At 41.6% G+C, this 14,016-nt stretch overlaps 1 protein-coding gene across 5 annotated transcripts in view; it reads right to left on the minus strand.

Annotated features, from left to right (window-relative positions):
• Nucleotides 1-6,750, minus strand: part of cwf19l2 (CWF19 like cell cycle control factor 2) — an 89,635-nt gene extending 82,885 nt beyond the window's left edge. For 2 of the 5 annotated variants that reach the window (XR_010004066.1, XM_016992657.2), the window contains exon 1: nt 6,604-6,750. Coding sequence is in view for 1 of the 5 variants with exons in the window: in XM_016992657.2 (XP_016848146.2) it covers nt 6,604-6,687 (84 nt within the window). In the remaining 4 variants the exon portion in view is untranslated. The remainder of the gene's footprint in view (nt 1-6,603) is intronic. The other 3 variants (XM_062974599.1, XM_062974598.1, XM_062974597.1) reach the window with 2 other exon arrangements.
• Nucleotides 6,751-14,016: the final 7,266 nt, after the last annotated feature.

Consider the following 14,016-nt stretch of genomic DNA (forward strand, 5'->3'; position numbering starts at 1 on the left):
TTGGAATTAAGTCTGAGTTCCAAGAAGATTACTATAAATAAACAAACAAAAGATCAAACATAAATTAATGTTGTATTTTCCTAATCTATTCCTCATTTACAAGAAGGGTGATAAACAAAATCCCAATTACTATTGCCCTATTAGCGTCTTAGATATTTATTTATTTATTTCCGATATTTCTACCCTGCCCTTCTCCCCGAGGGGACTCAGGGCGGCTAACACAACTGGCAGGATCACTACCAGTATATCATAACACAATAAAATAATAAAACAGTTAAAATAGTTAAATAACATATTAAAATACAATATATAAAAGATTTAACACAGTGCAACACCGAATATATATGATTCTAAGTTATATAGTAAACATCTGCTAAACAAATTAAAAGATTGAGAATTTACTAACTATTTCATTCACCCTGAACAGGCTGGCTTCAGAAAAGGACAGAGAACAATCGACCAGTACTTGACCTTGTATTTCTTAGCCCAACAAGCAATTCCTGGACCTACCAAACATCTATTTGTTGCTTTTGTTGACTTAGCAACAGCTTTTAATTTAATCGACAGAAACCTGTTGTGGCATAAATTGACTAACACCAATATGGATAAGCACCTATTGTTTTAGTCCTGTCAGGAGCAGCTCAGGACTTCATGGCCACCATGGCAACCATGGGGCTGTCCCAACTAGTATCTGGTCCCATCCAGAGTTGGGCACATAGTAGACTTCATTTTCTGCCAGGGAAGGGAGGAAAGTGGCGGTGTGGAGGAGCTGATCATTACTCCATTGCCACGGACCAACCATTACCTGATCAGGTTTAGGCTTACTGCACCCCCTAACCTCTGCAGGGGTGGAGAACCTATTAAATGGTCTGCCCCAGGAGGCTTATGAATCTGGATGGATTCCTGGTGGCTCGTTGAGAATTTCCCGCCACCTTGGTAAGTGATCCTGTTGATGCACTGGTCACTCTCTGGAGTAGGAAAATGACTACGGCAGTAAACATTATTGCTCCAGAATGTCCCTTCTTGAAAAGCCAAGCTAAACCAGCTCCTTGGTTCAACGAGGAGCTGGCAGCAATGAAGCAAAAGAAGAGGGAACTAGAGTGCGTGTGGCGTTTAAAGTGTAGTGAGTCAGATCGAACACAGCTGTGTGACTACCTAAAGGAATACATCACATCAGTAGACGTTGCAAAGAAATCCTTCTTTGAGACCAATATTGAGTCTGCAAAGAACTGTCCGGCAGAGCTGTTTCAAGTGGTCAGAGGGTTGTTAAATCCCATTTCCTAAGACGGGATCCCTGACAACTTGGCAGCTCGCTTTGAAGCATTTGCTCGGTTCTTTGTAGGCAAAGTCGCTCTGATCTGTTCCAACTTGAACATCATGTTAACAGCAGTCTCTGAGTATGTAACACGAGCACCTGCTTGTTTGGTTTTGATGGATTCTTTTCAATTGGTGCAGCTCGAGGATGTGGACAAGATCCATGGAGAGGCAGGGCCAACCGCATGCATCTTAGACCCCTGCCCATCCTGACTGATAAAGGAAGCCAGAGGGGGGTTGGCCAAGTGGGTAAAGGTGAGGGTTAATGCCTCCTTACAGGAAGGCATGATGGGATCCTGCAGGACTCCATACTGACCCCCATGTTGTTTAACATCTACATGAAGCTGCTGTGAGAGATCATCCAGAGTTTTGGAGTTCAATGTCATCTGTACGTAGATGACATTCAACTCTACCACTCCTTTCCACCTGCTACTAAGGAGGCTGTTCAAGTCCTGAACTGGTGCTTGCCAGTTCAGGATGAGGACGAACAAACTGAAAATGAATGCAGACAAGACAGGGGTACTCCTGGTCAATCGAAAGGCCAAACAGGATATAGGGTTACAACCTGTGTTGGATGGAATTACACTCCTCCTGAAGATGCAGGTTCGCAGCTTGGTAGTGATCCTGGACTCATAGTTGAGCCTGGAACCCCAGATTTCAGCAGTGGCCTGAGGAGCTTTTTCACAATTAAAACTTGTGCACCAGTTGCACCCATACCTTGGGATGTCAGACTTGGCCATGGTGGTCCACACTCTGGTTAAAAGGTAAAGGTTTCCCCTGATGTTAAGTCCAGTCATGTCTGACTCTGGGGGTTGGTGCTCATCTCCATTTCTAAGCCGAAGAGCCGGCGTTGTCTGTAGACACCTCCAAGGTCACGTGGCTAGCATGACTGCATGGAGCGCCGTTACTTTCCTGCCGGATTGGTACCTATTGATCTACTCACATTTGCATGTTTTCGAACTGCTAGGTTGGCAGAAGCTGGGGCTAACAGCAGGCGCTCATTCCGCTCCCCGGATTCGAACCTGTGACCTTTTGGTCCTCAAGTTCAGCAGCTCAGTGCTTTAACACACTGCGCCACCGGAGGCCCCATGCTCTGGTTACATCCTAAATAGATGACTGCAACATGCTTTATGTGGGTTTGCCTTTGAAGACTGTACAACGGTCCAACAGGCGGCAGCCAGATTGCTCACCAGAGCGGCATACAGGGAGCATACAAACCCTCTGCTACATCAGCTCCACTGGCTGTCATGATTCTATGATTCTGTGATTTTCTATCTCCTGGCTGACATGAGCCCTGTGATTACCCACAAGGTATCACTTTTTGCTCTGGCAGCGCAGAAAATCGGGGCAAGATTTATTTCTGACATTGCAATTGACTGTTCTGGGGGTGCTTTTACCTAATCACGGTGTGGCTGTTTCTATCCAAAGTGTTTCTTTTTGAAATTTTAATAATGAATTCTACTTGTTTTTTACCTATAGAAGTGCCAATTCATACAGTATTTTATGCAGTATTTTAAGGGTGCATCTCGTCATCAATTTATGTAGTATTTTAATAATTCTAATGATTTATCTAGTATTTTAATGATTTTGTATTGTATTTTATAATCTGGTTTTTATGCATTTATTTTCTGTCCTATATGTAAAAGACCTATGGTCTAAACATTAAATAAATTAACTATTTATTCTACGGGCTAAAGCAGGACATAGAGATAGTTTTAATGAAAATTCAATTCAGACTAAAACCTGGTTTTAATGTTTATTGGCAAAGTGGCCAGAATCTGACAGAACAGGCATATGTTCAATTCAACTTCCTAAGAAATTTTTTTAAAAATGAAAATGAAATGCTAGTACTGCCACTGAAAGAAGCTGACAGCTCCAACAAATGCACCCCTGACATCCCCTCAGGCACCACAATTGTTTTGAAAAAAATATTCTGCAATCTGCAATTCTCCTGAACTAGTCAGCATCTTGATGGCCTGTCAAAAAACAGTGAGCAAAACACAACCAAGTCTTGTCATGCTCCTTGTCACACTTCTTTTACTCATTGACTGCTCTCCATCTAGAAGCAGTGATTCTATCTAAATAGCCTTTCCCTAAGGCTATTAGGCCTTTCCCTAAGGCTATTAGCACTGCAGCAATTCATATACCAAACACTTTACGTGTACTAATGTTGAAGTTCAGCACAATAGAGCTTTCTCTGTCCATATCCCACCACCCTTGGGCCATTCAGGAAACAGGTGAAAAGCCATGCTCAGTCTGCTGGAACTGTTTGGGCACATGGGAAGATGAAATGGAAAAATAAGATTACTTCCTCCCAATTCCATTGATGGGAGTACTTTCCCTAGTAGTTAACTCTGTTGAATGTTGTATGTTATGTTTTAACCGATTATTTTACTTGATTGTTGTACCATTGTTTTTAGTTATTGATATGTATTTTAAATTGTTATACTTTGTTTCTGTGTTGGGCTCGGCCCCATGTTAGCCGCCCCGAGTCCCTTCAGGGAGATGGTGGCGGGATAGAAAAATAAAGTATTATTATTATTATTATTATTATTATTATTATTATTATTATTATTACTACTACTATTACTACTACTACTATGTTTTGCAAGCACCCTCAATGTTTGACACAATACTATCTTGCATTTGTTAAATGCAAAGGGCAACAATTAAAAATTAACTACGGTAACTCTAGTTTTCCATACCTCCATAATATTAAAAATTACCAAGCAATGTTAAAGAGTGATTTTGCATTTTCCTATTTGGGGGAATCCTTTGTTCTGAGGTGTTATCTGGCTACCAGTATTTAAAAAAACCTCTAAAATCAGAACAGTAAAGAAAGAACAACACTTTGAAAACAGAAGAATTCCAGACATGAAACAATCAGGGCCAACTAATACCTTAGAACAAAGGATTCCCCAGGCAGGAAGAAGCCAGACCATGAAGCTGGCAAGGCCATTAATGCTAATAAAGGTGAATAATTACAACATTCACACTGACCTCCAACAGACAAGAGTTCTTTCTCCCACCCTGGACCTTCCACAGATATATAAACCTCCCTTGCTGAGTTTCCAATATACCTCACAACCCCTGAGGATGCCTGTCATAGATGTGGGCGAAACATCAGGAGAGAATGCTTCTGGAATATGGCCATACAGACCAGAAAACTCACAACAACCCAGTGATTCCGGGCCATGAAAGCCTTCATTAACACAGATATAAATAATAATAATCACACAACCAAATCAGGAAAAATTAAATCAAGGCAGCAAATCAAAAAACAAATAATAGTATAATATATAAAGGAAAATAAAAGCACAATAAGCATATTAATTATAACACCAAGGAACATCACTGATAATTATAAACTCATTTAATGATCTTAGGCATGTCACAAACTCTCAGCCTCAGAAAGGCAAAGGTAAAGCCTCTCTGAGCAAATGTTGCCAAGAAAACCCCATGATATGTCAGAAACAACATCAAGAAATACATCTACTAAGAGGCCATAACTCAGAAACTGCCAGATCGCAGTGAACAAAAATGCACATGCAGACACCAGAAACTCCCCGAATCAAGGAATAAATGGCCAGTTTATAAAAACATATATAGGACTAAGAAGAGTTCAGGAAAAAAAACTTTGCAAAGAAGAAGTGGGTTTATTTACAAGGGGAAATTTTGGATTTCAGATTTTGCATATATGTTTTTACATATATGTACAAATAACATATCCTGGAGATGGGACTAAATATAAAGGCATTCATTTATGCTTCATATGCACCTTATACACATAGCCTAAAGTTAATTTTACACAACATTACTAATAACTTTTTGTATGAAGTGTATCTGTGCTGAACCATCAAGAAAACGAGTGTTGCTATTTCAGCAGCCCAGGTGGACAATTGTGTTGTATTTTAGGCCCAATCTATTCTATTATTTTTCTTTTACGTATTGTGATTTGTCTTTTTTATTAGTTTTGATTTAACCTTTTTTGGATTGCAAGTGTGACTATTATTATGTACATTGTTTCCTCTTGTTGTAAGACACTTCGAGTCCCCTTAGTACAGTGGTTCTCAACCCGGGATCCCCAGATATTTTTGGCCTTAAACTACCAGAAATCCTAACAGTGTGTAAACTGGTTGGAATTTCTGGGAGTTGTAGGCCAAAAAACATCTGGGGGCCCAGGTTGAGAACCACTGCCTTAGGGAAAGAGGGCAGGATATAAATAAAGCATTGCTATTATTAGTATTATACTCACAACTTCTGAGAATGTGTGCCATAGATGTGGGCAAAACGTCAGAAGAGAATGCTTCTGGAACATGGCCGTACAGCCCGGAAAACACAGCAACCCATTATACTGACCATTTAATGCAGTTCGAGACTAGCTTCAAACTGTGGCGACAAGACAATGGGATTCTGGCCTGCATAGACATAAGTACCTAGATCCAGGGAAGTCATGCTACCCCTCTATTCTGCTTTGGTCAGACTACACCTGGAATACTGTGTCCAGTTTTTGGGCAGTAAAGGGGATGTTGACAAGCAAGAATGTGTCCAGAGGAGGGCGACTCAAATGATCAAGGGTCTGGAGAACAAGCCCTATGAGGAGCGGCTTAAACAGCTGGGCATGTTTAGCCTACAGAAGAGAAGGCTGAGAAGAGACATGATAAGGGCCATGTATAAATATGTGAGGGGAAGTCATAGGGAGGAGGGAGCAGGCTTGTTTTCTGCTGCCCTGGAGAATAGGACGTGAAACAATGGCTTCGAACTACAGGAAAGGGGATTCCACCTGAACATTAGGAAGAATTTCCTAACTGTGAGAGCTGTTCAGCAATGGAACTCTCTGCCCCAGAGTGTGGTGGAGGCTCCTTTCTTTTGAGAGGGTGCTTTGAATGTCACTTTCCTCCTTCTTGGCAGGGAGTTGGACTGGATGAGGTCTCTTCCAACTCTATGATTCTATTATTCTTACATAGTAAAGGGACTTCTCCCAGAACTACATTTCCCAGAATCCTCTTCCAAATACACGGGAACTGAACGAAAGCTGAGACAGGCCCGTTGTTCTGAGCAAGGTACCTACTTGGGGAATAAGGGATGGCCCCGACTTATTCTGGAGGCCGCGTTTCCTCACAGAGAGAGGCGCGGAGGCCTAAAAAAGACTATGCTATCAACATCCTACAATGGAGAAGAGGAGGAAGGCTTGCTTCCTCTAAGCGAAGCCCCTTTGAATAGAGAGGAGAGAAAATCCCCGCATAGGAATGAAGGGAAAGGGGCCCAAAGCCAGGCGGGGCCTTTCACCTGCTCGAGCAGCGCCTCGCGGTGGCGGCGCCTCTCTTCCTTTCGCGCCGCCAAGGTCCGCTCGCTTACAAACCCGGACGCCATGTTTCTTAGGGGAAAAGGCGACGCTCTGCAGTAAAGCAATCAAGAGCCGGAAAGTAGCTAGCTGACGCAAAGAGGCGTAAAAGAAAAAAGGCAACCTAGCGCTAGAGTCCGTCTTCTCGGGGCGCATGCGCATTTCATGCTTTTAGTTCAACTGAGCGGCTTCCGGGCTTCTTCGTTTCTTGCGTGCAGGTGATATAAGGCCTTTTTCACAGAATATTTGGCAACAATAAGAATAGGAGGAAGGTTCCTGCACCATAGGGAAAAAAAAAGCTGAAAATGGGAATTCCAGACAGGAATCAATCAGGGCCAGCTAACACGTCCCCACAAAGGATTCTCCCAGGCAGACCCTGAAACTGAAAGGCTATTCAATGCTAATCAAGGTGGCCATTTGAAACATTCACATCTGCCTCAAACAGACAAGAGTTCTTTATATAAACCCTAGTTGTCTTGTTTTCAACATATTTCACAACCTCTGAGGATGCCTGCCCTAGATGCAGGCAAATGCCAGGAGAAAATGCTTCTGGAGCATGGCCATATGGCCTGGAAAACTCACAGCAACCCTTGCAAAAAAGCGGTTCAATATGTTTCATATTTTTCAATTAAATATTAGAAATACAGTAGAGTCTCACTTATCCAACGTGCTGGATCATCCAACACATTTTTGTAGTCAATGATTTCAAAACATTGTGATATTTTGGTGCTAAATTCGTAAATACAGTAATTACTACATAGCATTACTGCGTATTGAACTACTTTTTCTGTCAAATTTGTTGTATAACATGATGTTTTGGTACTTAATTTGTAAAATCATAACCTAATTGGATGTTTAATAGGCTTTTCCTTAATCCCTCCTTATTATCCAACATATTCACTTATCCAATGTTCTGTCGGCCCATTTATGTTGGATAAGTGAGACTCTACTGTAGTTCCTATAATCTGGTTTTGCACTGCGCATATTGATCTGAAAATAATCCCAGATAGCAAGACATTTGCGTAACAAGTGTGAACATTTCTACATCAATGAAGCCCTTTTGCCTAGATATTGTGTTTTTTTCTAATCTGGCAGCCCCTGTGTTGGTTTTTGCCAATTTTGAGGAAAGGAATTAGGCTACCATCTAAAAATGTATACTTTTCTCTTTAGTTCTTTGTCCTAAGTAGTTGCTGCTGCTCTTGTTTTGACCTTGGCTGCCTCAAAGTACGCTATGAACAATATGCACCTCTCTGTGTTTATTTATTTATTTTATTCATTTCTACCGATCCTTTCTCGACCCTGGAGGGGACTCAAGGCGGCTTACAAATCTAACAAAAATTCATTGCCACACAGGTAAACAATAAAAAACATCTCATTGAAATATAAACAATCTGGACATCTAAGCAGTTAAAACACAATCAATCAATCAAACAGATTAAAACCATATAAAAAGCCGAGTTATGATCTCATGTCCAAATCGTCTTCCAAAATCCATAGTCCATTATTCAAACTGTTGAAGTCTCATTCCATAGTTTCCTATTCACCAAACGCCTGCGTAAAATGCCAGATCTTAAGTTTTTTTCCTAACAACTAGGAGGGATGGGGTCTGCCTGATGTCACTGTTCCTTGAAACTCTATTGAGCAAAAAAGGGAACCCAAAGCACATCTAGTCCCGCCCCCTTTCCAAACAGAAATGCCTGGACCAAAGCCATATTGGGCTTTATAGGTCACACCCAGCACTTTGAATGAATGAATGAATGAATGAAAATTTAGCCCACCCTATCTCCCCAAGTGGACTCAAGGCGGCTTACAACAAATACACAGTAGCAAGCATTCAATGCCAAAAATAATATACAAACAAATTCCAAAACAACTCAGTAAATGACAAAAACAGCTCAGGTTAACCAGATGTGACATAATGCACATAATTACAAACATATTAAATCCTTAAAATCTCATTAAAACATTTCTAAAATTAGGCTAAAATTGTTGGAGGGGGGTGGTAAGCCGGAGATTAACAGGGTGGATATTAGCAACTAGGCGGGAGTGCGTATAGATGTACTTAATCCTCCTCCTCTCCATAGGCTAAGTTTCATAGATGTGTCTTTAGTAGCCTTTTAAAGGAGAGGAGTGAGGAAGCCATTTTTTAATTCTGGGGGGGGGGGAGGAATTCCAGAGGTGGGGAGCGGTCACGGAGAAGGCCCTTTCTCTCATTCCCACCAGCCGCACTTGAGATGGGGGTGGGACTGAGAGGAGCCAACCACAGCACTCATGTTGGTTTGTATATGGAGATGTGGTCTTTCAAATAGTCTGGGCCCAAACCATTTACGGCTTTATAGGTAATGACCAGCATGTTGTATTTAGCCCGGAAGCAGATCCGCAGCCAATGGAGCTGCCGTAGCATAGGAGTTGTCCGCTCTCTGTACAGCACTCCAGTTAGTAATCTGGCTGCCGAACTCTGAACCAATTGCAGCTTCTGAACTGTCTTCAAAGGCAGCCGCAGGAAGAGAGCATTGCAGTAGTCCAAACAGGATGTGACCAAGGCATGTACTACTGTGGCGAAGTCTAATATCTCAAGGTATTGTGCTGGCAGCCAGTGGAGAAATTGCATATTATTATTCAGATGTAAAAAGGTAAAGGTTTCCCCTGACGTTAAGTCCAGTCATGTCTGACTCTGGGGGTTGGTGCTCATCTCCATTTCTAAGCTGAAGAGCTGGCGTTGTCCGTAGACACCTCCAAGGTCATGTGGCCGGCATGACTGCATGGAGCGCCGTTACCTTCCCCCCGGAGCGGTACCTATTGATCTACTCACATTGGCATGCTTTCGAACTGCTAGGTTGGCAGGAGCTGGAGCTAACAGCGGCCACTCACGCCGCTCCCGGGGTTTGAACCTGGGACCTTTCAGTCTCCGGCTCAGTGCTTTAACGCACTTCACCACCTTATTCAGATGGTTCACTCCAAATCTGGATCTAGTTAACCTGGATGCTTCCCCAATATAGATTTGGACAATCAACTGACCTGCAAGAAATTCCTGCCCACTGCAAATTCTTGTCTACCGAATACATGCTTTCTCTCTTTTTCTCTTCCCCACTCGGTATTTCTAAACCATTTGTTGTTTTAATGTGCCTTCAAGTCATTTCTGGGGAAGTCTAGAGCTGAGAGAATCCGACTTGCCCAAGATGGGTTTCCATGGCCGAGTGGCAAATTGAATCCTGGCCCCTGAAGTTGTGATCCAGTGGTCAAACAACTTCATCATGGACAACAAGTTGAACATGAGTCAGCAGTTTGATGCAGCAGTTTTAAAAACCAATGGGATTTTGGGCTGTATCAAAAAGGGGTTTAGTGTCTAAATCGAGGGAAGTTATGGTGCCTCTCTATTCTGCTTTGGTTGAACCTCACCTGGAATACTGTGTCCAATTCTGGGCACAACAGTTCAAAAGAGATATTGACATACTGGAAGGTGTCCAGAGGAGGGTGACTAAAACGATCAAAGGTCTGGAGAACAAGCCCTATGAGGCGAGTCTTAAAAAGCTCGGTCTGTTTAGCCTGCAGAAGAGAAGGTTGAGAGGAAACATGATAGCCATGTATATGTGAAATAATGTCATACGGAGGAGGAAGCAGATTTGTTTTTTGCTGCCCTGGAAAATAGGACTCGGAGCACTGGGTTCAAATTAGAGGAAAGGAAATTCCACCGGAACATTAGGAAGAACTTCCTGACTGTAAGAGCTGTTCTGCAGTGCAACTCTCTGCCTTGGAATGTGATGGAAGCTCCTTCCTTGGAAGCTTTTAAACAAAGATTTAATGGCCATCTGTTGGAGATGCTTTTATTGTGCTTTTCTACATGGCAGGGGGTTGGACTAGATGACCCATATGGTCTCTTCCAACTCTATTATTCTATGATTCATCATGTCATACCAATGTTGAAGTGGCGTTATCCAGGAAATTCATACAGCTTATACAAATCTCTTTAGGCAGACTTTGGTTGGCATTCTATTAGTGACACATCATGCATATCTTTGGCACTAACATTAATTTGAGGTATATATGCTGGCAAAAGTTTTCAGGATGACTGATCCATTCTGCAGACTGCAGTTTCACATACAACAATGTTGTGCATTGCGCTACAGCATCCAGTCACCAACGTGTTTACAGTGCTGCATTTAATCACTGGTGTGTTGCCCAACGTTGCTAGTCTGCACATGAGTTGTGTGGTACTGGTGCAACATATGAATGCAGATGTTTTCATTATTCTGGGAGATGTTAGACCCTAACCTAAGGGCCCTTCCACACAGCCATATAACCCAGAATATCAAGGCAGAAAATCCCACAATATCTTTTGAAATGGGATATCTGAGTCCACACTACCATATATTCCAGTTCAAAACAGATAATGAGGGATTTTATTCAGCTGTGTGGAAGTGGCCATAGATTGATATGTATGTATTGGCATAAATAGCCATCTAGATGTTGTACATATTTGTTTAGGATGCAATGCAAGAAATCCACATTTATCTTTCTCATTTACGTATTCTCGTTTACTCACACACAAATCATTATGATGTTGTTGTGCAAGGGTTTTGGCCCTGAAATCTCAGATAATAGAAAGCTGCTGCCTTGACAACACTAAGCATAATACATCCAAGAGAGAATAGAGGTAATCCAATAAAAGACAAGCATAAAAATGTCAACATGCAACAGAAAAGCAACTGCCCTTGAGATCCAGATTGTCCTTCTATAGTTAGCATTGCACAAGACAGAGACTACCTAGAACTCAAGGGAAATCATTATTCTGTTGGATCCATTATGTTTTGTCCTTGATCATCACATGGCCAAGAAGGAGAGTAACCTTTGTCTTCATTAGGATTCCTTCAAAACAAGTGAACTATGAGTACAATAGAAGCATTGCAAAATAGAGGCTTGTGACTGTTCTTGTCATTTTGAATATTTTTGCCTGATGAAGAAGCCTTTAGAACTTCAAATGTTTGCATGTTGTATTTTCTGCATTTCTTTTGGGCAATAAAGATATAGCTCTTTTGTGGATTTGAGATTTTGTTGTATTTTGATGTATGGCGATCTAAACACAGGTACCCTGAATTTCTGCCTATTTCCCTTTCTCATCACATCTAGTTGAGCATTGCATTTGCACTGTGGCCAACTAAAAACTTTGCTGAAGTCCCACAGGTTCAATAAGTTGAATAGCATGACCCTCTTGCTTTTATACATGCAATGAAAATGCAAGTGTATTTATTTGCTTCCAACATTAGAGGGCAACTAGGTTGTCTCCTGTTCCATTTCGGAGTCCAGGGGACAAAAGAAAGCCCTTGTTCTAACCTTTCATATAAAGTTAAGAAGGAATGTTCCAGAAGCAGCGGGTTCTCATCTTTGAGAATGGCTTTTCCCCTTAACAGATTTTCATTCTGCCCTGTCCATCTGTCATCATAAACTCAGACTGAGATTCTCACTGTTTCCGACCCAAGAGAACATTAATCCCCCTGAAGTATAAGCAAATATTACAGTGGGAGGTTGATGGCAGTAAACATTGTAAGGCATTCTCTGTGTAAAAAAAACATTCACATCGACATATTCAGCATTTCCTTTCTTTTTTTGTTGCTCCATTCCGTAATTCATCTTTAAACAATTTTCCTTTCAAAAACAAATTCATTATTTTCCCTTGCGTAATGTGCATATATAAAATATATCTTCCTTGGCATCTTAGTTTACCCAGATAGAAGACAAGACTGGGAAAATTTGCCTTCTCTTATTTCACACTGATTATTTGCTTTGTGAAAAGGCAGTCGTTTATATTCTGTGTCCTCTTAAAGGCTGACTTTCAAAAACATTTCAGCAAGATTTCCGTCTTGACATTTTCCTATGGCATTTGTCTTCTCTTCAAACATTTTCACATGCATAGCATTGCAAATGTTTAATGTTGCCTATGTTAGATACTATTTAGGAGTACCAGAGTGAAAACTGGAGAGGTCTTCTGTTTCTTTAATGGTTGTGTAGAACGAGGTATTTCAGTAGGGTATTGATTATTGGAGCCTCTGATGGCACAGCGGGTTAAACTGCTGAGCTGCTAAATTTTCTGACCAAAAGGTTGGAGGTTTGAATCTGGGGAGTTGGGTGAGCTCCCACTGTTAGCCCCAGTTTCTGCCAACGTAGCAGTTCGAAAACATGCCAATGTGAGCAGATCAATAGGTACCGCTCCAGTAGGAAGGTAATGGTGCTCCATGCAGTCATGCCCGCTACATGACCTTGGAGGTGTCTACGGACAACACTGGCTCTTTGGCTTAGAAATAGAGATGAGCACCAACCCCCAGAGTCAGACATAACTAAACTTAATGTCAGGGGAAAACCTTTACTATTGATTAATTACTGGTTGCATGACAGATAAAGGTAAAGATAAAGGTTTTCCTCTAACATTTAAGTCGTCCTGTCCGACTCTGGGGGTTGGTGCTCATCTCCATTTCTAAGCTGAAGAGCTGGCGTTGTCCGTAGACACTTCCATGGTCATGTGGCCGGCAGGACTGTATGGAGCAACGTTACCTTCCTGCCAGAGCAGTACCTGTTGATCTACTCACATTTACATGTTTTCGAACTGCTAGTTTGGCACAAGCTGGGGCTAACAGTGGGAGCTCACCCCACTCCTTGAGTTCAAACTGCCGACCTTTTGGTCAACAAATTCTGAAGCTCAGCAGTTTAACCCACTACACCATCAGGGTTACATGACAAACAACACATATTTAAAGTTCCTCTCTTACACAACCATTAAAAGACACAAGAGCCCTCTCCAGTTTTTCTGTCTGGCAATCTGACTTTTGAAAAATAATTTCTCCATAGACACCTGCACTGAATTGAATTTCACTTTGATGATAGAACAAGGCCCACCCTATCTAGCCATACTCCAAGATCCACAAAAGGTGTAGCTTCAAACTAGGGACACACACACATTGCTGTGGGATTGGAAATTTGGAGAAGAGGGCCTTAGAGGAACTCAGCCAGACTAATAATAGTGCAAAGGTTCCCCAAAAACATGCTGCATTGATGGCGTTTTGAAAACAATATTGATGGGAGCCGAGGAAATGAATTCTGTTTATTTTGTCTTGGAAGAAAAAATGTCACACAAAGTCTCCCAGCGATTCTCTCATAACCTTAGACCCATAGAATGCAAGTTAGAAACAAAAGATGAAGGAAAAGGCAGGACACACTGTTCTAATAATCTGTTTTTTAAAATCTTGTCTAAGTTTAGTTTCATGTTTACAAGAGGGTGACATTTTGCTCACCTTTGTTCCGTAATCCTTCCCACTGAGGGAAAAAATGGCTGTATTAATAAAAGACAATGGTCTCTTGATGACATT

Source organism: Anolis carolinensis, chromosome 3 (genome assembly GCF_035594765.1).
Source record: "Anolis carolinensis isolate JA03-04 chromosome 3, rAnoCar3.1.pri, whole genome shotgun sequence".
NCBI lineage: Eukaryota > Metazoa > Chordata > Lepidosauria > Squamata > Dactyloidae > Anolis > Anolis carolinensis.